Source organism: Nipponia nippon, unplaced genomic scaffold (genome assembly GCF_047370975.1).
Source record: "Nipponia nippon isolate SJK-2023a ecotype South Korea unplaced genomic scaffold, ASM4737097v1 scaffold_37, whole genome shotgun sequence".
Taxonomy (NCBI): Eukaryota; Metazoa; Chordata; class Aves; order Pelecaniformes; family Threskiornithidae; genus Nipponia; species Nipponia nippon.
This window is the reverse complement of record NW_028262355.1, coordinates 2,276,907-2,301,408: the sequence shown is the minus strand read 5'-3', so window position 1 is coordinate 2,301,408 and position 24,502 is coordinate 2,276,907. Positions and strand designations below refer to the sequence as shown.

Below are 24,502 nucleotides of genomic sequence, written 5' to 3'. Positions count from 1 at the left end.
TGACCATATTTATGGCTTCAAACAGCAAATCTTACAATGATCTATCTCCTTGTTCTTCAGGATTCCCAGAGTGCCATAGCAACTGCTCTCATACAGGTAGGATACACTTGTTCTGCAGTGCAGGATAGCAGTCGGGAAGAAAAACAGCATGAAACATGGTGTTACAGGGGAAAAAAAAAAAAAGAAAATAGCTAGTTGTTGTGCAGGAGAAAGGGCAAGACTAAGCAGCTCAGATGCACTTTTGCATCCCTGTCCATCCGTCCCCGAGGACGCCGGCCATGCCCATCACCCCTCCCCGGCTCGCCGCTTGCAGTTTCGCCCTCGGACTCTCAGGGTCCCTTCCATGAAACATTTCCCCTTGCCCTTCAATACCTTCCCCTGCCCTTCCCCCTCCACACCCTCACGCGAGCCCCCGTCCCCTCCTGGAGGAAGGCGCGCCACCCCGCATCCTCGGAGCGAAGCGGGGCAGAGACGGGGAGGCCCCTCCGAGGCGCTGCCCCCCGCCGCGCCGTACCGCGGCCGCCAACACCCGCGGCCGGGTGCCTCGGCCCAGGCTCACTTACCAGCTGCACCTGCACGGAGGGTGCCGCAGCAGAGGGACGCAGGTGACTTCACGCAAGACCAAAGGGAAGGCACCGAGCGTGACAGACCCGGCAGCCCTGCTGGCAATTCCCACGCGAGAGGACAAGACAAAGGCAAAACCTACTTGGGCCACGCCAATTATTGCTTATCTAACTCGGACTCTGCCAGGCACGGCCAACCAACACCGCAACGAGCTTCATGAAAGCCTCCCAAGCCATCAGACGTGCTTGTCCCACACCACCACGCGCTGGGGCCAGCGCAGAACCCTCCCTTCCCAAAGCGCACGAGCAGGATGACGGGCAGCTTTTCCACACTCCCTTTTCTTGGGATATGGAAGTCTTTCCGTACCAGCTCTGTTCCTTCCTTTTGCAGCCAACGTCTGCCTCATCAATCTGCTTTTCATATTCCTTTGGTCAGTGGCGGCCACACAACTTATTTATTGTTGAATAATAATAATAATAATAATAATAATAATAATAATAATAATAATAATAATAATAATAATAATAATAGTTTCTCATTTATTATTAAGACAACAAAAAGGAGTGCTTAGAAGAAAAACCAAAAGCTGTTGGTAAATAGCTAGGGAGCAGGAGAGGCAGGAGCCCGTCACGAGAAAAAAGCAGGGAGGTAATGCTGTGGGCAAGCAGGTACCCGCGGGGCTGAAGCCCGCCGGGCACGGTGAATAAGGCATGGGACTGAAATAAGTGAGCATTCACATTTTTCACCATTTCATGTCAAAATGCAAACACCTGCACCATTAAAGCGGTGTCCCAGGTGAACTGGGAGGGGGCTATTTTTAAGGCTATTTTATATAATCAGCAAACTCAGGATTTACATACAAACTTATAAAAAAAATCCCCACACTGCTTGATCATTACAAGTCAAATGGACTACAACAGAAAGTTTCTATATAAAATGTTTTATCTCCCCGCTAATTCTATCGCACTACTGAACGGGCACAGTCCACTTGTCTCCTCCAACAGATTTCGGAAGAGAATATCCCGTACTATTACATGCGAGCAAACAGCATTTCTCTCCTTACGGCATTTAAATCCCCATTTAGACAGAGCGCCGAGTCAGTATTTTTCTTTGAAAAGAAGAATCCATCAGACTACATAACAACAGAGGGTCTGGGGGACAAAAGCTTCAAGGAAATAGATGGTTTTGAGTTTAATTTTCTAAAAAAAATTCCCCCTTAAACTGACATTCAGTTGTCAGCCCTTTACCCTCATTCTTTATCTTTTAGTTAGCTTGGCATTGCTACAACCACACACAGATTTAAATATTGTAATCCTTTGCACCCCTTTCTAAAGGTCTGTATGGTAGAGTTCAATAGCGAATGATAGGCCAGCACGCATTTAGACTACCCTACAAATTCGTTTTTGCAAGCCTAGCTGGTGCATCCATATCCATCGTCGGCATCTGAACGGAGACCCCGCTCGGAGCGCTGCCCCATTACTGCTCTGCAGAGAAACCTCCCTCCGCCAGCGGACCGTTTCTGCCAGCTTTTGGAGGAACTCTGCTGGAACCGACAGAACTGTGCTGCTATTGCTGGTTCCAGCTAATCCTCCACAGTAAAGGATGAGCTGTGGCCTGCACAGAGCCTTTCCCCCTATCTTTTCCAAATGAAAACCGGGTAACGTGAAGATAAAGATGGCCCGGTGTCCCCCTGTGGCCCCAGTCTCTTCCAGGCGCGCCTTCGGGCCCTCCCAGCAGAAGCCAGCAGCCAGAGGCTGCGGGGGCACCACGCTGCGAGGGCACCACGCTGCGAGGGCACCACGCTGCGAGGGCTGCGGGCCGCGCTGCAGCTGGCGTCGGGGAGCAGGCTGACCACCCGGATGGCACGCTGCAGGGCGGGAACTCGGCCTAAGCAAGCTGGGTTAGCGACTGGATAGGAAAACGATCTCTCCTCTTCCACCAAATACTAGCGAGCACGCTTGGAAACGGGGCTGCTGGGGCTGGATCGCCTTTAGCCTGATACTGGAGCAGCCAGCAGCAGCAACACTGTGGTTCGGTGAAGGCCCCCCGGCTGTTTTAAAACCTGAATATAGCCATATAAAACACTTGTTATTTTAAATTGAATCTATCTTCCCGTGTGAGAGTAAGCCGTTACACAGACTGCTTTAACTCAGCAGCCTGTACTAAAGACATGACCTGACCAAGCAGAGGCCATCAGGGACCACTCAGCTGTAATGCAACTGCTGAATCTGGAAAATGCTCAAACAGAATTTTGCAGCCTTCAATATCACCCTTCGCAATTTTAAAGAATTCAGAAATATTTCGTGTTTGTCGCATTGTATTTCAATGCTTATTTTATTTTGATAAGAAATGGATTTGCACTGAGCGTGCCGAAAGGTATTACGATCCTCTGTAAAGAATAACACTTACGGGAAAAACAAATAGACACCATAATCATATGCTGTAAGACATGATATCCAAAAATACCCACGGCCACGGATTTACCTCATCACCACCCATCAGGATTGAGTCACGCTCACAGCAATTAACGGCATGGCTGCTACATTTGTACAACAGTAAAAAAAATCCTGAAAACCCGAGAGGAATGATAATCAGGTACTTTAACCCAGCACACCGCTGCTCCCAGTCCTGGCTGTAACGTGCTGCTGAAACAGGAACGTCGCTTCCAAGAGGCCGCAGAGGCACCAACAGTTTGCCGTTATAACCATGAGCCAGGTCCTTCCACAACGTCCTCCGAGGAAGGAGAGCTTGCACACCCAGCACCGAGACACCTGACTGATTTTGCCACAACAGGGGTGCACGTAATGCAGTGCAGCCGAAAGAGCACTGCGATACTAAAAGAATTAACAGTGGGATTCTGTCAAAGCGCTTCCACTTGGAATCTCTCCAGAGATTCAAGCACTTGCTAAAATCTGATGAAAATTTCCACTGGGCTGAACGATCCCACCGGGGGGGGGGGGGGGTGCTGTATCATTTTTACAATGGCTATAACTATGTAGAATAGGCAATGCTACTAGTAATTTAACAAAATTTTAAGATAATGTGTAACTATAAAAATACAGCAGGAATAGGGAGATTTTTGCACTAATTCCCACTTACCCTTGCGTTTACGTTTTAAGGTAAGCCTTTTTAAGTATCGGGAAGAAGGAAGATTGCCTCTATCAGTATCCTACCTGTCAACAGGATGAGTGTTCTTTTCTTGAAACTATTCAATATTTTAATAGCTTATTAAATTAAAAGGTAATGGTCGACAGATGATTATTATAATTTATTGGTTGTACCAGTTTAACAGTATAACTGCGATATTTATCATAGTCTAAAGATACTGTAAATGTTCCCATTTTGTAAATCACATTTTACTATGTAAAAGTACCATTTGAAGCGTGAAGTAGAACTAGCCCAGGACAAAGACGACTGACCAGGCTGAACTCCCGCCGAAGGGCAGCGGGAGCCGGCGGCTGAACTGCGCTCGTGCCTTTCGGCGCCCTCCCAACTGCCAAGTCACCGACAACGCGAGCACAAGACAGCCGCTGCGCTTCCCTTGCCCTTTGATTTTGTGCAAATTCATACTTGTTATTTTACCGAGCTGCCCGTCGCCGCAGATGGAGAGCTTTAAACGCTGCCGAAGCCGTTTCCACGCGCCGCAGCGCGGGGCGGCTCTAAGCAACCAGCAGTGCTCTCTACGCTTTGCGAGGTTTCATTTCAACTGAACCTCCTGTGCCCAGCGCGAGCATCCCAGAAACGTTTCCAAAACCGGGGGAGAGGGCGAGGGTGCTACTCGCTGCCTACGACAACAATTTTGGAGCACAACCTGCTCCCTTGGCGGACGCCTGGGAGACAGCCAGAGGGCAGAGAAAGCAAGGCTCTAGTCCAGGAAGGCACCTGGTACTTCCTATTCCTTATCGTCTCCATTTCACTGACCTTTCCTGTGGGGTGGCACTGCTATGCGCCTGTGCGAACAGCTCAGAAGGACCCGGAGGTACCTGGTCAGGAGATGATCTCCTCTGATAACTACGCCCTCCTGCCAGCTACTAGGCGGATTACAGCAGTTAGCTATTGCCATAAAGGAAATAACATTTATTCTCAAAATTCTCCATAAGAGCATGTTTCGGGGAACAAAACGCCATCAGGCTTAAGCTTCCTATGAATGAAAAGTTTTTTTGCTATTTGGCTAAACTCCTGGTACGAGAGCAGGCTTGGCTGAAGGACTGTGCTGCTGACAACAGACCCTGAAACGCGAGTAAAGAGCTCCTGCTTTGACAAGCCCTGGCTCCTCAGCACGCCGGGAAATCTCACTCTGACCTTACCCCGGCTGCTCGCGGCTTGGTCTGAGCGTCCTAATGGACAGCAGCTGGCTGCACGGTGTTTACGCAGCCACCGCGACGCAGGCCCCCCGCACGGGGTGTCTCCGAACACCACCGCGCCCCCCGAACCACATCCTTATTTTCTGCTGTCCCCATTTCTTTGTTCCCCAGTTGCTTTGATGGTGGCAACTAATGCACTCAGGCAGGCTGTGCATATTGGAATCCAACTTATTACTCAAGTACCTTATTCTCATTTTTAACGATGAAGATACCGATAAATCCTTTGGAGGAAGCTGCTCAGCTTGTGTGGCTGTTCTAATGGTAGCTAGGATATATGGAGGGGTAGCGGGACAGAATTTCTCAGGAGAGTACACAATATTTTCCTCTTTTTGGACTTTTAAAATATCCAGACTTCAAGGAGCGGTTAATGCTTTTCTCTTCTGATGCACATCTCTGTCAGACGTGGCAGAGAACTAAAAGCCTACAAAGGCTTACGGGTGAGCTAAAAACACTCTTCACATTTGCTCTTTTAAGGGGCAAGCATCATGTAAAAGATTGTTTCGCTCTTAAGTAAGAAATCCATCCTGCTGGTGACCCTATGATTTACGTGACAGTATTCTTGGAGGAAGAGCTCACCTGCAGATGGCTGGAAAGCATTCCTGAAGACCTTTCTTCTTAACTAAAGATCCTTCAAGGCAATACATGATGATGTCCATAACCTTGGAAACAAAAGTTAAAATCAATTTAATGTACTGTATTTTATGTTTCATAATACAAGTTCTAACAGGCAAAACTAGAGAATTGCTGTGCCTGACTGCGTCTTAGATATCTAACTTTAAGATACAATTGGGATAAAACAAACAAGAACTGTCTTGCATATGATAGAGTTTACAACAGCAATGGTACTGGCAACTGGAACCAGAGTGCCTGTGAAGAGTTATGAAACAACAAACTGCTGGTAGACATAAGCTATTGGAGCTCTGTCAGTAGCTCTGGTGTGAAAAAGGCCTCTGGGCATCAGTATCAAAGTTACAAATCTGTTACATCATCTGTACCATTCTTCGACAATATTCATCAGCATCAGTGAATGCAGCAGATGAAAACATCCACACGATCCCGCAGCGTCTCCAAGTACAGGGCCACGAGCACGCCGTACCTCCAGCAAATTCTCTTGCTTGGGTTTTTTCTCCCACAATGCAATTTAATGCAATTTAAATGCAATTTAAGCTTTTAAAGTTCAAAAAATGAGCTGGGTGGTATACAACAAACCCTCTTCACGCACAAAAAGGTTTATGGTCTCCAGGCTAACACTGTTGCATCAAACCCACAAGCAGATACGGCAGAACAGCCTTACCTCCACAAGAAGGTCCACAACGTCGGTCGGCATCTTCTCAATAAGTATCTCAATGACTCGCAGGATCTCTCCTTTGGCCCGAGCGAGGGTGGTGGTGTGAATATTCTGCTGAGACTGCGTGTTCGCTGCGAGGGCAGTGTGTCTGTGCACCTACCAAAGAGCAGGGTTACACGTGGAGACTGTGACTCTCCAAGTATTCTCCACCTGTGCTTACTGTTATACACATGTGTTACATTAAGAAAGTCTGTACTCTGCAGAATGCTTTACTTTAGAGACCTATGGATTATTTCTCCCTCTCCTGTTACTCATCATCAGTAGAGTCACTAATGGTTATCCTTGATGCAGTTTTTAAACGAGGGCTTACCTGCTTTAAGTAATTCTTAATCTCATAAAACCAAAGGTCAAGATAAGCAAATGCCTGGGTCTTGATTACATGATTTTCACATACTCGAACATCCGTCTTTAGGCATTAGACAGCTGCTTTATAAAGGTCTTTTTTTGGCCAGCCACTGAACACGGTCCATCCTATTGCTTTAGCTCAGCCAAAGCTCCAGGCTGCATCTGGGTTCACTCAGACAGACCGTGCCCAGCTCCACTAACCTCACAGCAGCGTCCCCTCCTCCTCACCCTCCAAAGCCCAGGGCTAAGCCTCCACTCCGTTTTAATTCGTACTTAACGGGGTCACGCGTGCATCGCTTAAAGAAAGCGGGATTTTACACATTGCTATTGGAAGTTTATATAGCCAGGGTACAACAAATTAAGACAGACATGATTCATCAGTTAAATATCGCTCCTGCCATAAATTCTGGGCAATTTGGATATCCGCAGGCATACAAATATTACACTTGCTGTCGCCCTTTTTGGGGAGGAAGGGAGGGACGTTCGATCCTCTATCTCCGTTCGTAAGCCTGGAGCCTCACAGCTCGGGGGGAAAGCTGCGGCAGCCGAGGCGACCGGCCCTGCTCACCTCCTTGGCGATGGTGGTGATGAAGGCGGGTGGTCTGGCGGTGGCGATGAGGGAGAGAGCGTGCCGTGCGGAGCGGGCAGAGTCGGCGGCCGGGCTCAGGGGCAGCCCCATTGTGATGCTAAACAGGCACCAGACAAAGAGGGGAGAAAGAAAAGGAGCATTAGAAATATAGAGTGAAAAGATTAGAAACAGCTTATAATGTCAGTTCAAGGTCAACGGGAGCACTCAAACAGTTAGAATATAATGGACTTCCAACAATGAGCAGTGATTAGGAGTCAGGGTGCTCTATCATCAAATACAAAATCGAATAATTAACCATGAAGATTGAAAACAGTATGTGCATCTGTCCAAAGTGTTAAAAAGGCCTTGTTAACAAATTATCTGTATGTGCTGAATACATATCACCCAACTGAGGACAAGGCAAACGAAGAATGTCTCCCCAAGAATTTATGGTTTATTCTTTCACAACATTTTAAACCCAGGCTGAAAAATACCCTTTTCATAGTAATTCTCCTTAATTCAGCTAAGTGCTGGTTATAGGAGAGCAAAACAAGAAGCTTCTTGAAGAACGAAACCCACCAAATCTATTCGGTTTAATTTTCTTTACTGCATGACTCAGTTGCAGCAGCACGATGAGATGACAGACAGCCCCATACCTTCTGCTTTCCGATTCCTGAAATTATTCAAATGCTCTTCAGAATTTCTAACACTGAGGTTTTTACTGCAATTCTTTGAATAACACCAAGGGGCTAACTGGCATCTAAATTTTCCATACACAATGCTTTTATTTGCTATGGCAAGATAAATGCAAGAAACAACAAGGTAATAACAAGTACCCCATAACTATATTAAGAAAAATAAAACCTAGTATTTGGTAATTGAGAGAATACGTACCTGACAAAGAAGATACATAAGCTTATTTTTGTCTGAAAGCTTCCTTTCTAAAACTTGTACTATTTAACTACCACTGGTGCGTATGTCGCAGCAGAGCCCAGTTTCCTTAGGCTGGTTGTACCTTATCCAGCAACGCCTCAAACCCCTCCTGCGCTCCCATCCACGGGCCACCCAAGGCGCTCCCAGTCCACGGCCCAGAGCACGGGCACCTCTCCAGGCTGGCGACTTTGTGCCTTTACTAAATCAACCTGACACACAACGATCCACCTGATCTGTGTCTAAATACAAGAGTACGGGACTCGGCAGCACGCACAGGCACTCGGACGACGAGGGAGGAGCAGCGTTGCGGCCAGGCAGTATTTCAGCGCTGGCTTCGATGCGCTGCAGGCACACGGGTCTCCCTGGGGGAGGACATTTCACCAAGGGAAACTGCAGCAGTGTGGGGGGAAGAAATGCTGGGGAAAGAGCTATGGGAAGACAGGGAGGAACGTGCTCCGATACGGATCCGGGCTTTGACAGACGGGGAGGGAACACCTGGGGAGCCGTGAGCATTGGGATGAACCCGAAACATTCAACCTATCCCACAGAGGAAACTCTCTGACATGACTTGCAGCAAGGAAAGAGACCACAAACCAGCTTGCCAGCCCTAAAACATTTTAAACTTTTCCTATAACATACGGTCTGATCAATCCTGCTGCTACGACCGCACTTCCACCAAGCAGCAAGCAGTAGCCCTTGAAGGCTTTTTAAATAAAACGAAAAAAAGACAAAACAAAAGATCACTTCTTTTGATCATTCCTGGTATCAGTCCGCCATTTGAGTATGCTGCAATTCCTCATGGATTTTGCTAAGTCATGAAAAATGATCTTTGCGAATGCATTGAAACCTCTCCTCGGCTATCCCTTCTCTGTGCTGTTTTGCTTAGAGATTAAGTAACAAAAAAGGTATTAACCTGTGAACAACATACATAGGTTTCCTCTTTCTCTGTGGAAACGCGGTACTTTCCCGCACGCTACCATGCGCAGCCATCGCCGTTTCCGAGGCTCAGAGAGGGAGCGGATCCCCCACGCCGCGCAGGAGGTGGCTGCTCCCCAGCACGCGTAAGCGAACGGCACGGACCGGCCCACACGCAGGCACCGAGTTTTAAAGCAGCTCCTACACCTTAGCTGGTTATAGTACAGGTATACATGAAAGCTGAGTGTTAATAAAAGTGAGGTTTTTCGTTAAAGCAACTGTCATTCAAGTGCACGTTAACAATACAAGGTAGTTTTATTATATGAAAAAAGATACAATCTGCAGCTTTCTCTACCATCGGTGTGATTTCAAATGGTTTAATGCTTTGACAGATGCACACGAGATAAAAATACATTCAATAAAATGAGTACCAGTCCAGTGAAATAATCTTATCTAGAATCTGCAGTTGCAGGAGATGCCACGCGTTTCCAAACGCCGAGGCTGGCTCAGTTGGGTAAGTTATGGCTCGTTACCGCGTACAATGCGGTGACAAGAGCGCGCCAGAAAGCGCCGTGAGCGGCCCTGCGCCGCCAGCAACCCCAACCAGACACCTCTCGTTCCGCAGCCTTCACGCGCCCGTGCGGCCCCGCCGCTGCCAGAGGGATTACTCGTTGAAGTCAGGGCTGCCGCTTCCAGCTCTCCCGCTGCATTCATTTTACACATTTGATGCTATTAGAATGGCTGAGCGGGGACGCGCGGCTCCAAATCCCCCGCCTGCCCACGCGAGTTCAGAGGCTCAGCTACGTCCGCCTCGCTCAGCGTACCTGGGAGGCAAAGGGCCAAAGGAGCTTTTTACTCCTCCAGACCCGCTGGGCTGCTTGGCGTAGCCCTTACTTACACCTTTGAGGAGCCTCAAGGCTTCTTTAAACCAGAAAGCTGCCAGCAACCTCTATGGCAGGCAGGCCACAGAAAATAAAAGCGGAGTCATGGAGAAGAGTATAATCACTCCAGACTTCTATCCCTTTAGCATCTCTATATGCTTCCAAACTTGTAAAAACTGGTTTATCAGGGTCAACAAAGTTCAATCTGCTCTGAAACCAGAGCTGGACACAACTTGCTCTGAAAAGAAATGAGGGAAAGGAGAAATGGCAACAACCCAAAAGACATGGCAATCGCAATGCACGTGCCTCGTATTCCAGGCACACCAAACCCCCCAAACAGCACAGCCTCAGCATTTCCATCACGCTCTGCCACAAAGCCCATGGAGTTCAAACCCACAGGGCTCAAAGTGGCAAGAAAAAGCATCAGTTCACTTGTTCAAACTCCAGAAATATTTGGGTTAATCTGTCTGTTCGCCTTGTGACACTAACATCCGAGAGCTTCTCTTCTTTCAGGCTAAACCAGAAAAATGACTTACCTTCGGCAGAAGTTATTCGGATGCTTCTTAGGGCTAGACTTTACAAGGACATGATTCGGAAGTGAGACGGGAGGAAATCTACGTTTCCAGAGCCAGGATGAAGAGCACAAAAGGTGGGTTTTTCCCCCAACACTTCAACAAGGGACACATGTGAAAATGTAAGAAAAGGAGCGTGAGGGGGCACTTCCCCAGCTGCGCTGGCAGCCTCCCCTCGGGCCCTGCTTGAAGGGGCTTCTCTTCCCCAGTGCTCTGTGACTGTTTTTTTTGTAAAAAGCGACAGAAGTGTACAAACCCAACGGCTTACTGCAAGGTCTCTTTATGCTCTTGTAGAGGATTTAGGCAGCGTGCGGCACCTGACGTGTTACTTCACTTATTTCTTTAATTTAGAGAGAGAGGTGTCTATAGAGGACGACACATTCTCTGTTTCTTTTTTTTTTAAGTGTCCTTAAATATAATTCTCTATGCAATATCTGATTTTATGTTGTGGAAGCTTACAAATTACATACTTTGCAACAAAGAACATCAAGGTTGTTAACGCATTCTCTGCCAAATGAACTACTTTTCCAGAGCAACAACAAGAGGAGGTCTGGATCACCATGTTACAGACCTGAATTCACATAAATACAAACCAAAGTTTGTTGTCCTTTTCTTCCCCACTCCTCACCATCATCGTATGCATTAAAATGACTGAATGTGAAAACCAATAAGGTCTCTGCAACAACAAAGATGCCCCCACAGGCCTTTTACTTGTAAAACCACATTTGAATATAACTTTAAAAAATCCTGTACGGATGGTGCAGACAGAAGTGATGAACCAGGACGGAGGAGGTATCGGAGCCAGGCTTTCAGAGGGGCTCATTATCTCCTGAAAGCAATCAAACCCCCAGCGCCTCAGGACTTTTTTCTCTCTAAAAGGGCTTCGTGTTTCTGCCAGCAGTATTTTTCCTTACAGGGTGCTTGGTAAAGCGTGCGTTTTCCTGAAAAGCAACAGGCTTTTCGTTCATTCATTAGCACGGCTCAGCAGTGGCAGTATGTGGGCAGAGATCACCCCCCCGCCGGGGCGGGCCAGCTGCTCTGCACCGTCCTCTTTCAGAGCCAGCCCTGCGCGATGGGACAGGCACACCGCACCAAGCCCCGGGACAAAACCAAAGCAGATGCAACGCTAACGTACGGGGGGAAATGCTGCCTTTCACACCCAGGCTTCTGTTCTTGTACTGATGAGTTTTAGGACTTCTGTACGTCCAGCAAGAGTCGGCAGCACGTGCTGTCCCTCTTGTCCTCATCCTGCCCCCCGACTTCCCACTGCACTGTAAGCAGACATTTGAGGAATCACTTCTGTTCGCGTAACAGACAAAATGGATGCAGCTTGTCCTGTAACGCATGCCTTTAACACCAGAGACGACATTCTACCTGCGAACAACAGTAAAAAGCTTGGATTTATCGCTGTATTTATTTGTGCGCTTGATTTGTGCCTTTTAGCTCATTTCTAGGGGGCCAGTATCCTGCATCATCAGGGAATGATGTTCTCTCCCTTCCCAAATCCATCACCAACTTCCCTCCCTCCAGAAACCTGAACATCTTGAGTTTTTTGGGAACCGCTATACTACTTGAATAATGTTTTCAATGAAATATAGATTATTTTAAGAGACAACGTGTTTATACGTTTAGCACAAGTTATCACAACGTCAGAGTAATGTTTATGTACTTCCCTATCTACCAAAAATAAGGAAGATGCATTCAAAAAGCTGATTCTTAAGACAAGTGGGAAAGAACAAGCTCCCTGGGCAGAGCTGTAGGTCATACCGAGGAAAAAGGCAGGCAGAAGAGGTTTCGATGGCGGTGAACAGAAAATGTAGCAACTGGACCCCTACATTTCTTGACTTCCATAAAGCAATGCCAGAAGAAAACTTCGTGGGACTACAAATGTGACATGTCAGCATAAAAGGTAATGGTCTTGATTAATCTCTCTTTACTACCTGGACTCAAAGGAGGAGGCCAAGCACTGACCCAGCTGGTCGCACCGAGATCCGAGCGGACGTGTTTCCCAGGGATCTGCCGAAGGGTGCAGAGACGGGGCCGCCTCGCCTTTCAGGGAAAGCCGCTACTCTGCGGAATGGACATTCAGACCCCTTTCTCTCCTCTGGCCGGAGGCTTCGCTTTGATGCCCTGAAGCCAGAGGGAGGGGAAAGGGGAAGACGGGTATATCCCATCTTATTTAACAGACACCTTTACATCAATACACCCCAACAACCCTCTTGTTGATACAGGCAGCCTTGAAGTGGTGGCTGAACGAACGGGAGGAACCAAACTCCCTCCGCGGCATAAAGCCGGCGAGTGTGGTAACTCCTCTTCCTCGGCCGCCACGAGAGGCTGCAGGTGCCGGCGGACTGCTGCCCTCCGCGTGGTACAGCTGCAGCTCATCCAGGCTGGGCTCCAGCCTCCTGGAACCCAAGGTATAAACCAGAACCGACACGGACACAAATCCCTGCTATCTCCAGGTTTGAATCATTTCTGTAGTGGCAGCGCGCGGTAACTTGCCACATCGCCTTTAGGACCAAGTACCCGGCTCACGTTTCTCCTTTAAAACCCTCAGTTTTAGCAATTGTTTAGGCTACATTCTAAAAATGTTCCACCGTCACTGCAAACCAGGGATGTCCCCACTATATATCCTATGGCTCTGCAGATAGAATCCATAAGAATATGAAAGTATAGTAAAGTTTTCCACTAAACACAATCAAAACTAAAGATATTCAGCCTAATTATTTTAGTACACACAGATATATATATATATGTATATAAAAACATATGGATTGATTAGAATGCAATTTGCTAATTTTGGAATATTATATCATCATCTATATCAAACTGGAGCTTGTAATTTAAAGAGCAAAAATAACAGACAGCAATGATCCCTATCATCATCCATGCCAAGAAATCAAAGCCTAATAAATGCTAGAAAAATGCTCTTAATCCTCACAACTGAGCAGTTTCATTCGGTATGGCAGGCTAGCACAGTATAATCTTTGGGGACCAGGATGAACCGGGAGAGCGGAGGAGTTATAAATACCCAAGTTTTGGATAACAGCTCAGATATTTATTTAATTCAGAAGGGAAAAAAGAAAAACACTGCTATTTTTTTTGGTCAATAAATGAAGTGATTTTTTTTTTTTTTTAAAAGCAGAAGCTTGACATAAAAGCTCTTTCATAAAACATCCTTAACATCAGGGAGAGAAGCCAGGCGCTGTTATTGTGTACACGGTAAATCAGGCACAAAAGGGGCAGCTCAGCAGGGCACCGGGAGGGTAAGATGCACACTTAACCCCCTGCACACATTGTTGCTCTATTTCTTTCCATCTTCGTCTGTCTGCAGCCGCTACTGTATCTGTCACGAATGTAACAGGCCATTTTCAATCTAAATCTTGTTATGGATTAATAAGCAAACACTTTCTCGCTTATTATGCAATTTATCATGATGAAAATTGCATTGGGCTCCTCAAGGCTACATGCTGATACATTCATTTATTCAGTGCTCTGTGGATAGAGAGCCATACTAATCTTTATGACAGCTAAGGATGTAATCGCAAGATGAAAATGACTTTCTGAAGAACTGTGTTTGCTTGGCTTCTGTAAGTCTGCATTTACATACAATAGGGCTTAGGAGATTCTCCGGGAAGGCGAGCGTTTTGGCTTCTTTGGGCACACTCCAAGAACTAACTGAAGTCCAGACAAATAACAACGGTCATCCAATTTGTATGTATTTCTCCAGAACCGGCCCCCTGCAACACACGGCAATCATTCATTCTTTAAATCTTGAGGAAATTAAAACCGCTATATAAAATTGGTCCTATCCGCCTTAGGATAACGTAAAAAAGTCAGAAACCTTAACACCCCCACAGATGGACGATAAAATGCATACCGGTATTAAGACAACCCCGGTCAGTTCCTTATTCATCTAGCACTTAAAATGTGCGTGTTTGTAAACAAACATTTGTAAAGGCATTTGTGAAGTAAAACTCATACGTAACAGAGCAGTTTTCAGAACTGTAAGATCTGAAGCCGAGTTCTAAGGTTAAACGCTACGGCGTGTGAAAGTGCTCACGGCGTTAAATGTTATTGCTACAAGCAAAAGAAATTTTCGGCTAAAATAGAAAAGCAACTGAAAATATCAATACATAGTTTAAACACTTGACAATAATGCTTATAATTAAGATATCTGTAATCATGAGGCTATTGTACAGTTACATAGATTGCAACAGAAAAGAGCAGTGTTTACTGTGATTTAGCAAACAATAGCCTTAGAATAAAATGGAAAACCGGCTAATTGTCAAAGGATTTTTTTTTTTTTTTAAATATCTAAAGTAATATTATTATGGCAATGCCGTAAACAAGAGCATCTGTAAGCTAAGCAAACCCCCTCCTTCTGCTGAGCACAGCGTTTCACACGCAGATGAATACCCCCCGGACCGCTGGAGGCCTACTGCACTTTTAAAATACTTTTAAAGTACTGCAGGCGTTTCCTTCTCCTCCAACGTAAAACTCTCCCCCACGCTTCAGGACACACCCAGAAAGCTTGACAGGCACGAGCAAGGCCATCAAGTAAAATATTACCTGATGAAAAGCGAACCTCTACGTTTCATGAAAAGAAATACAGGAAAATTAATACCTAAATAATCAGTTACGATGGCCTCGGCAATTTCAGACGCTAGATATTTTTTTTCCCCCCAAGCAAAAACCTTGCAAAGAAAATATCACAGACCAGTCAGCCGTTTTCCTTTAGGAAGGAAATTGTTTCCCCATTAATGAACGGTTTATCAATTACTGAACGGTTTACAAATGAACACCACTCATTAAAATATTAGGGAGAAAGCACTACCGAAATTAAAAACGAAGCACGAAATATGTTAACAAAACCTAGGGGATATTCAGAGGGTGCTTGGGATGCCAGACTCCGCACGCCGGCTGAGGGGCCGGCCAGCCCGCCAGCGCAGGGGCCGAACGCAGAGCTGCCGACGCGGTAACGGCCTGCGCGCTTACCAAGGTAAACGTGCTCAACAGCAAAAACGTGCTGAGGTTTTATTAGAAGAAAGATCAATGATTTCTATATTTTATGTGATGAAAATTATTATTAAATTTAAATATTTTTAGTAACAGTCATTTTCCAAGTGGGGGTCTGCAGAACTTTAATACTACAGTATTAATTCGTACTAACAGCTGAATAAATAGAAATTGGTATTTGCTCAAGGCGATCCTCCTCCTAGAGCAGGAGCTACGCGCTTCGTACGTCCTAACTGGGGACCGATTTGTCCCTATGCAAAAGCCCCGTACCCGTCAATGAGAAATTTGTCTCGGTGACGCTAATGTATATCCACTTATATTTTTCAAGGTTTTCCATTAAAAGCAGGAAGCTTGAAGTAGCTTTCAAAGCCAATTACATAAAGCATAGGATCATTGTTTTAATTCATATAAACAGCCTACCGTGGTTGCTTCTTACAGCGACTTTTTAGTTTTTCTTTACTTATACATAGAAGTCAGAGCCTCTCCTTTTGCACGTTTACGCGGTGTGCTTTTTTTTTTTTATGAAAACTAAATACAGAAAAAATTGCTCGGATATTTAGAATAAATTCCAGATGATCAATTTTACAACAAACAACAAGAAAAATAAGGACTATATCGCAAAACCCTTTCCTGCGCAAATAGCCCTGTTGTCATTAACCAGATTAATGGTGTGAGTAAAGACTGTTCATGTGAGAATCGGGGCCCCGGTTGGAATTTATTACCTTTAGGCCTCGCATCATAAAATTCACGGATACTTAACAAAAATGCTACTCATGTCCCGCAAAGCTGCACACGGTAAATAAATCCCAAACACTAATATCCAAGAACCCCCTTATCTCTACTACAAAATGCATTAAAAAAGGAAAGACGCTACCGTTATTACACAAGTCATCTTAATGACTTCGCTTACGCATTTAGCCGTAATTATTTGATTTAGCCATGATTATTTGATGGCACGATTGATAGTACGTAGCACTATCAAGTGTAACAACTTGCATATGTACTTGCGTATACACAACTAGAAGTTGTACAATTATAGTAATTTTTAAGAAACGGAACACATACGCACATAGAGTTCCACGCGCAACCCCCCCCCCCCCAAAACCCCCACAGTAATACATTTTTTCCTGCGTATTTTATGTCAAAGTGTCAGACTTCCTTATGAAATTTGCCCCCCCCCCCCCCCAACCCCAATTACAAATACCTAATTGAAAGAAGATTTTATTTCAAAGAGGTTAGAACAGAGGTCCAAGACAGTATACCATATAAATCTTGATTTAGGACACTTTAATAAGTTGTTCTCTGACCCCGGAGACAGGCTGTGGTCTATTGAGTTTATGATTTCTTAGCAATCCTTAAATCTACAAGTTACCTCGATGCTATTAATAGCGGTACTGTTGATAAAATAACCACCTTTTCCAAAAGGTACCTTCCAAAACAACTCACATCCTGACAGGATGGTTTGTAAGACCACGAGGGAAAAAAAGAAATCCATGTATTTAGACACACCAGTGGAAAACACCTTCTGAAAATACTATTTTTGCAGTTAAGAAAGGGTAAAAAAATATTATGTTAGACAGAGAGACATATTTTAGATACACAAATGTTTAACTCGCTTCTTTTCTCAAATTACTAGCATATGACTGGAAGATTAATGCTGTGTAGGCCCAGGCAATGCCTACCACGTGCGTGGTGTCTCCCGGCTTTAGATGGGGTGCCTCCCCGTGCCAAGAGAAGCCAGCACCGCAGTGCCACCGTGCACAAGTGACCGGATCTCTCCCGCCGTGGTTAAACCCTCCCCTTCCTGAGACCGGCCACCAGAGCCGCTCGAGACCGCAGACCGAGCCACGCTAAAGCAGACTTAAAATGGTGATTTTGATGGTACTGGTTCAAATGCAGAATTTGAAACAAGGAGTTATTCCTTGTCCCACCTTCTTGCCAAGTACCACAGCCGTCAGGATTTGAACCAACTGCTGCAAATCCTAGATCCGCAGCCGAGAAATGATACGCCTAAGCATTTGTAAATGAATAAATGAGACACCTACTTCGCGAGCTGTTTCTCCGCGTCAGCGCAGAGCTCCAGAAGGCCCATCAGCACGGCCGAGACGTCCATGTAGGGCTCCCAGACGGTAAAGCCGCGGCCGATGAGGTCGATGGCGGTTCTGCGGATGGTGCTGTGCGCGGGCAGCTTGGGGCTGGGCGGCTGCAGCAGCAGAAACGTCAGCGCCTTGCCTGCCGTGCGGAGCGGGAGAGAACGGGACAGTGAAAAGTGAGCTGCGGAATTGATTTTGCCTTGTTTCCAAACACTTGCTGTTGAGAAACACATAGTATGGAAACCTGCTCGTAAGTCACCATATTCAGGCTTTGTCTCACCAAGAAAGTGCAGAAGCTTACAACTGCAGGGTCTTCCCAAAGTCCGCGAACAAGGGAAAGCCATGGTTCTGTGGGTATCAGTTACATTAATTCACCGCAGGGTACGTGATGCCCAGAGACTCCCCGTGCCATGGATTTCACGCAGAGCCCAGGATGGCAACCCACAGCAGTCCTTGAACGCGGACACTAACGACACTCGGAAAGGCAGGGATACTAGTACGGACTGTCTCGGACGAACGGTGTCCGTGCTCCCCGTCGTCCCTCTTAGCTCAGCGAACCGCCGACGACAGGGAGGCTGGTCTGGTACGCCGGAGCACAGGATGGATGAGGAGCGTGCGCCCCGTTAGCAACGCTGCACCCCGCCATTTGCCGCCCACGACAACTTTAAAGCATTCCCAATGGCAACGACGGCCAGTTTGTTACTGGAACGCATCGGTCTATGTGGCACAGTGACCTGAATCAAACAGGCCCGTGCCGATGCTGCCAGTGTCAGGTCTTAAACATAGTATCTTCACTACAAAAGAAATAGTACTACATGTATTCTTGGAAAAAATATAAAAAGTCTACATGCCTAAATATTTCTACCTGAAAATTGTTCAAAAAAAGTCAGAATAAATCAAAACGGAAACGATAAAATAAAGCAAAACAAAAACGATAAAATAAATGAAAACAGAAATGATAAAAAAAAAAAATCCTCCCTTCAATAGACACTTGCTAAGAAAACCCTGAAAATCTGTAATAACATTAACATACAAAGTAAAGTCTTCAGAAAAAAAAAGGTACTTGGTTTTGAAAAGATATCTAAGAAAAACAAGCTTAAAAGATTAAACCTGGGAACATACCAGTTAAAACAAACCATGCTGAGATGACCCGCTTTTTCATCAGTGTCTTGGCTACAGCTAGAAGCGGTTCCTGCCGGGCGCGCTTAACTGAGCGAGACACAGCAAAAGTATCACCAAAGTCACCAAAACTCGCCACTGCTCATTTCCAAAAGTGCCATGCGCCTGCCCGTGCGGGGCTCAGATGAGGTGGCACAATCAGCTCTGTTCTTCAATTAATTAATTAAATTAATTAAAATCCTGTGCTACATCACGATGCCATCACCTCAGTAAGCAGCAGAGGTGACATTTAATTTAAGCGAACTGACTATCTGGGGACTAACAGTGCACGAACGACGGTGTCTCGGTGCGATGCGGTATTGCCCCTTTCCCCGGCGCCCCCGGCGAGCACGGCTCCCCGGCAGCGGGGCCGTTCGGCCCTGCCGCCCCGGCGCTGCCGGCAGTGCCATGCAGTCACCCCGCTGTTCTCGCCCAGCGAACCTTCGGCAAGGCAGCTCCCTCTCGCAAAGCAGAAAAAGGAATGCGCAAGCGAAACACATATCGACAACCTGACAAACGGGGAGCAGGAGCTCAGGGGATTTGCCTACTTGTCCTGCTCTTGCCCCAGTACGGTTTTGAAGGGGAAGGTGGCAGAGAAGCAAGCCTGGGCGATAATCCACCAAAGCTCCTTGGCCTGTCACCGCGATGCTCGGCAGCATCGGCTCCCAGACATGGGCGATTTGGGACCAGATACCCAATTTTAAAGCAAGGATTTTTCTTCCTTGCAAAACATGCTTCCTACTGACACCTCCTCAACAGGAGACGCGTAGGGATTAGGAATGCTTCATTTGGGAAAGGGAACGAAATTATTTGTAAAGCCTCCGTATTGCTCTCTCTTGAGATGTCGGCTGTGACCGCTTCTGCTCCCAGATCTCAGCACCTCCAGAACCGTGCCTGGGTCTTCTGCTAAGGGAACACTTGACAGCACGTGAGCATTTAAATAACGCCACCGCCCTACGCAACCGAGCAGGAATCTCCCCGACGTGGGCCCACAAATAAGCTGTATGTTGAGAAGATCTGCCTGAAAGTTCACAAGCAGATGTATAATTTTCACCGTTCCAGCGTCGCACCTCAGTAAATGAGCATTAGACATATATTAAAAAAACAATTAAAACTGAGAATCGGCTCTCAAATAGGCAATGTACTTCGTCCACTTTAGTCCATGTTTTACAGACCCACTGCCAGTCTTGTCTCACGCGTATCTTACACGCGAAGACTTTTGGTAAATCATTATTATTACTGACGCAGCACTCTCGGGTTTTGGGGCAGGGCTGTTGCAGCGCCGCGGTTTGTTTTGAGCCGTGCCATCTTCCCCGGCGCTGGGCACTGGGGGATAAACCAGGCAGCTCTCAGGAGAGGGCAGAAGCACCCCGTACTGGGGCAGGCTAGGCTGAAGAGCTGCGCTCGCTTTTGGACCTGCAACTCTGTTTTTAGAGAATAACCACGGCCGCGTTTCAGCGGGAACTGCTGGACACACCTCCACCTTTGAAGGACTCGGTGTTTGGCGGTTAAGGTCAGTTAGAGACGTAAGCTCAAACGTTTTGCTCTCGTAGGTGAAGGAACTGAATTTTGGGTCATTTCTGTTCCATTTGAGTGTCCTGGCCATTCAGACATTCACGTTAAAGAGAGACTCTGCCATCAGCACTGGCCCCTCTTGAAAACAAACAAAAGCTGGCCGTGATCCCCCTCCTTACCGAAAGCGGCAGCAGAGTCTAGAGCTACCAGCCAAACGGATTTCCCAAATCAGAAGCAGGATGATGTTCAGATCGCTTCTGATCGCCGCAGAGGACCGCAGGCAGCCGGCGGGGCCGGGGGCACCCGCCACGCCGGTAACCCACCCGCAGCATCGCCTCCCTCTGCGTTTTACTACGATTACGTTACAGCATCGGTCTCCGTCCCCATGAACTCACTCTCCCTCCTCCCCACAATGCCTTCTTAATTTTTTTTTTTTTTCTTTTAGAGAGAAATATAGCTTAAGGGCGTGGGGGAAAGAGAGAGAAATGATGTCCCAAACAACTTCAACATACCTGAACTCTGATCCAGGTTCTGCATACTGAGGAAACATGATTAATTTCATTTAATAGACTATTTTTTATACAAATAATTACATATATATAAATGTGTAGGAGGGCTAAAACAAGCAATGCTCCCAGATAAAGATAATTTATCATTATCTCTAAATAATTATTTGTTACCTCTTAATAACGTTCCTTTAGCTTGCTATTGCGATAAAGATAACCTATTGATTTTAATAGATTTTTCTTTAGTTTTCAGAACCGTCCTCTATGAGTTGCTTCTTTTGTTTGTTAAATAAACCGCCTGTCAGTTTAAGCATTCAGAAAAGCCAACAACAAACACAACTTTTCTAGTCCATGCACACTAACCCCTTATACGGGTCTAACAGAAGAACTGAAAGTTTCTTCTTGAAGCGCACAGCAGGCCATGAAGCTCTAATTTGTGTGAGTTTTATGTCTCAAATATAAGAACCTTATTAAAAAGCGTGACTACTCAAACATTACTACAATGAAATATGCCTACCTTTTTCACTGAAACGCTCCTAGCGTTGCTCCTGCTGACACCTACCTTGTGCATACGGAGCTAAGGGAAAAGATGAACTAAACAAAAGTAATTCTGCTGCCCGTTTCTCAGCCTGGACATCTTTGTTTAAGCTTTGACTTGGCTTAAACGAACGAATTAATATTGACAAAAACATCAACTAAGCTAATGAGTTGTTAGTTAAGGCAATAAACATGTCACATTAGAGTCAGCGCAGTAAAGAGGTAATTAGCCCTGGAAAAGCTCTGCTGATTGGGGCTGCGGAGATCCTTTGCTCTTAACCTTTGAGCCCGTTACGCGGAGCAGGACAGGGAGCGGCCACGCTAACGGGCGTCCCCAGGACCGCAGCCCGGCCCGCGCAGCCCAGGGCAGCTCCCCGCTCACGCCTGGCGCTGATTCGGCGTCTTTTAGTGGACCCACGCGCTCGCGCTACCATCAAACAGGCTGGAGAATACCTATTTAAAGGTATTTTAGCAGAAGTTTGGGCCACCATGGTGATGTGATGGAAAAGATCCTCCCAAGCCAGAATGCGGCTTGTGACTGGACTTCAGCGTGCTCCTCCTGCTCTTGGAAGGGCTCGTCCATTCAACGCATACTGGAATAACTATAAGCAGGGGGTGCTGTCTTTCTTGCTGGAAATCTAGAGAACACCGTACTCTTTAAACAAAAAAAAAAAAAATCTGCCCTAGTAAAATCTAAGTTTTGATGATTTACACGTACCTTCTGTGAGAAAAAGTCATTAAGAAAACAAACCGACAAGACATTAAGAAATAAAAGCTCTTTTCCTTAAAAATTAGAGTGTGACTTACTAGATGGAATTACTTCAAGCAGTAACTTGGCAGAAAGGTAGCTCAGGAAATGACATTCCGATACAAATTTATGTTAAAATATAATTTTGTTCCAGATGCTTTATTCTGCATTGGTACCCGTATGCCACAAGCGTACGGAAATAAAGAGAGCAGCACAGGAGGTAACCCAGAGAGCAGAAGGCAGTGATTTTGTCCCTGGCCAGAGCCGACCACCTTGGCGGTACAAGGGAGTTATCAGGAGTACCAAAACCAGACCGGATTTTTGTCAACCAGTAGAGAAGGATAAAATTTCGGATGCAAGTATTGAAGTGCTTTCAGTGTTTAGGATAGAGAGAGCAAATCTGCAGCTCTCTGAAACTCTTTCTATACATCCCCAGGGGAAGCACCCTGTGCGACGGCACGCGGATACCCCCCAAAGGTACACCCAAACTGTGGCGGAGTGAAAAACCTGCCTACTTTTCCACGTGTTTACTTGAACGCTAAAATAAAGGTTTGAGTCTTTGATCCTTATGCCATTTTTATTAATGGAAATGTGGCATGAATACTAAAGCTTATCAGTTATTTTCAATGCATACACCCGCCTGGATTTCTAAAACGTCTTTCCTCGCTGAATCTCAGGAGCTTTAACCATATTACATCAGTCAGCATTGTTACCCCCATTTTGCCGATAGATTTAAAAAAATTAAATAATTTGCTCAGGAAAATCAATAGCAGAGGCATGAACGAGACACTGATAACTCTGATTCCCATTCTCATAATTTGCCACGAGATCAAGTTCCAACTAAATAAAAATGATGGACTCCAAGAACACGATTTAACTTGCTTTGCATCTTTTTCTGATTTTATGTAAAAAAAAAAAAAAAAGTGAAGAATCATAGCTCTAATTTTTTTCAGTCTGCCCTCTCTCCCTGTGTCTGCGGGCATAGTGTTTTTCTACAAGAAATTAAACCAAATTGTGACCCTTTCTGGATGATTTGATGTATACCTGTGTGAAATGGCCACAGAAAGACAGAAATATAAATTTGGATAGCTGGGTTAAAAATCCATATCCTTTAATCCCTTCCTACTTCTAGCGCAGTGAATTTTTATTACATATCTCTCTCATCTTTCAGACAGGTATAAAACCAGAGGATATTTTTAGGCCTAAATTAAAAATTAACTAGTCATATTATTTGAAGAATTTTTTTCTAAAAACGTAATGATGAAAAGATTTTTTTTTTTTTTTCAATCACGCTCAATGTCAAATTTCCTGATTTTTATGGAATTTATTTTCAGCATTATTTTTGGCCTTTAATATAATTCTGACACTTAAATTCTTTCAACTGAACTTATGCTAGGAGAGCCTTCCTTTTTGCTGAGGACCTCTTCGAGTCATTTAAGTACTACTCTTGCAACAGGTGCAATGCTTGCAACTTCTAAGGTAATTTCAGAATTGACTGGAATAAGTAGGTTTTTATTTCTTTTCAAAAGTACGGTCTCAGAGTATATTAAGAAGCTAAGTAGTTATTGCACATGACAGTACCGAGACTGCATTTTACTCGAAGTAAAAAACAATTGAGAATTAAATTTGAGTTGCTCCTGCATAAAAGGAGAAAAGCAAAGAGGCTGAAAAGCAATAAACCCCGATTCCTACACGTCAGAAATTCCTCACTTCAGGAAGCCTGGATTGCTGTGCGGCCATTTTGTCCTGCGGATCAGATGCGATAGCTGCGAGATCGCTACCCGTGGCTCGCGCTCAGGCGAGGACCGTTGGATCGCGCCGCCGGTCGCTCGCTTTGCGCTGATTCATTCGCTGGGCAACAATTCAAAACGAATCCTCGCGATTCCCGACGCAGTAGGATTTTCCGGGGGCGGCGCAGGCTGCCCCTACCTGCCGGCGGCCGAGAACAACGGGGCACGGACCGCGCAGGCTATCGGCAGCCCGCCACTGCAAAGGCAGGGCAACGATTCCCACTCCCGCTGCCGTCGGGGATTTGCTCTTCCGAGGGCTGACGGACAGCCCCGTTATCACAAACCCTCAAGAAGTAATACAGTTTTGAAAAATATCTAGAGAAAAGGAGTCCCAGCTTATTGGGTCAGTACATTTGTTACTTGAGGCTCCCATTAGCTGAAAAGGAGCAAAAGTTGGGATTAGCAAAAATGTACATTTTAAACGACATTTAGGACTCGCTGTAAGTCCTTTTGCTCATTTATACTGGAAAGGGAAATGTGGGGACATGCATACATCGCACCAGCAGGACGCCGCGAGGCCCGCGCTGCCGCCCCGCCGGTGCCGCCGGCTCCCAGCCCGCCCGAGGGAGCAAAGTTTGTCCTGAAATTTGTAACAACCTCTCAGGGTTCTGAAAATTAAATGCTTCCTAATCGAACGTGTTTCTGC

At 45.9% G+C, this 24,502-nt stretch overlaps 1 protein-coding gene across 9 annotated transcripts in view; it reads right to left on the bottom strand.

Moving 5' to 3' along the window:
• WDR7 (WD repeat domain 7) overlaps positions 1-24,502 on the bottom strand; it is a 151,496-nt gene that overhangs the window by 33,549 nt on the left and 93,445 nt on the right. For all 9 annotated transcript variants that reach the window (XR_015707919.1, XM_087772849.1, XM_087772850.1 and 6 more), the window contains 4 exons: positions 17,555-17,741; positions 7,190-7,307; positions 6,223-6,372; positions 5,505-5,587 (listed from right to left, as the gene is read on the bottom strand). Coding sequence is in view for 8 of the 9 variants with exons in the window: in XM_087772849.1 (XP_087628975.1) it covers positions 5,505-5,587; positions 6,223-6,372; positions 7,190-7,307; positions 17,555-17,741 (538 nt within the window). In the remaining variant the exon portion in view is untranslated. The remainder of the gene's footprint in view (positions 1-5,504; positions 5,588-6,222; positions 6,373-7,189; positions 7,308-17,554; positions 17,742-24,502) is intronic.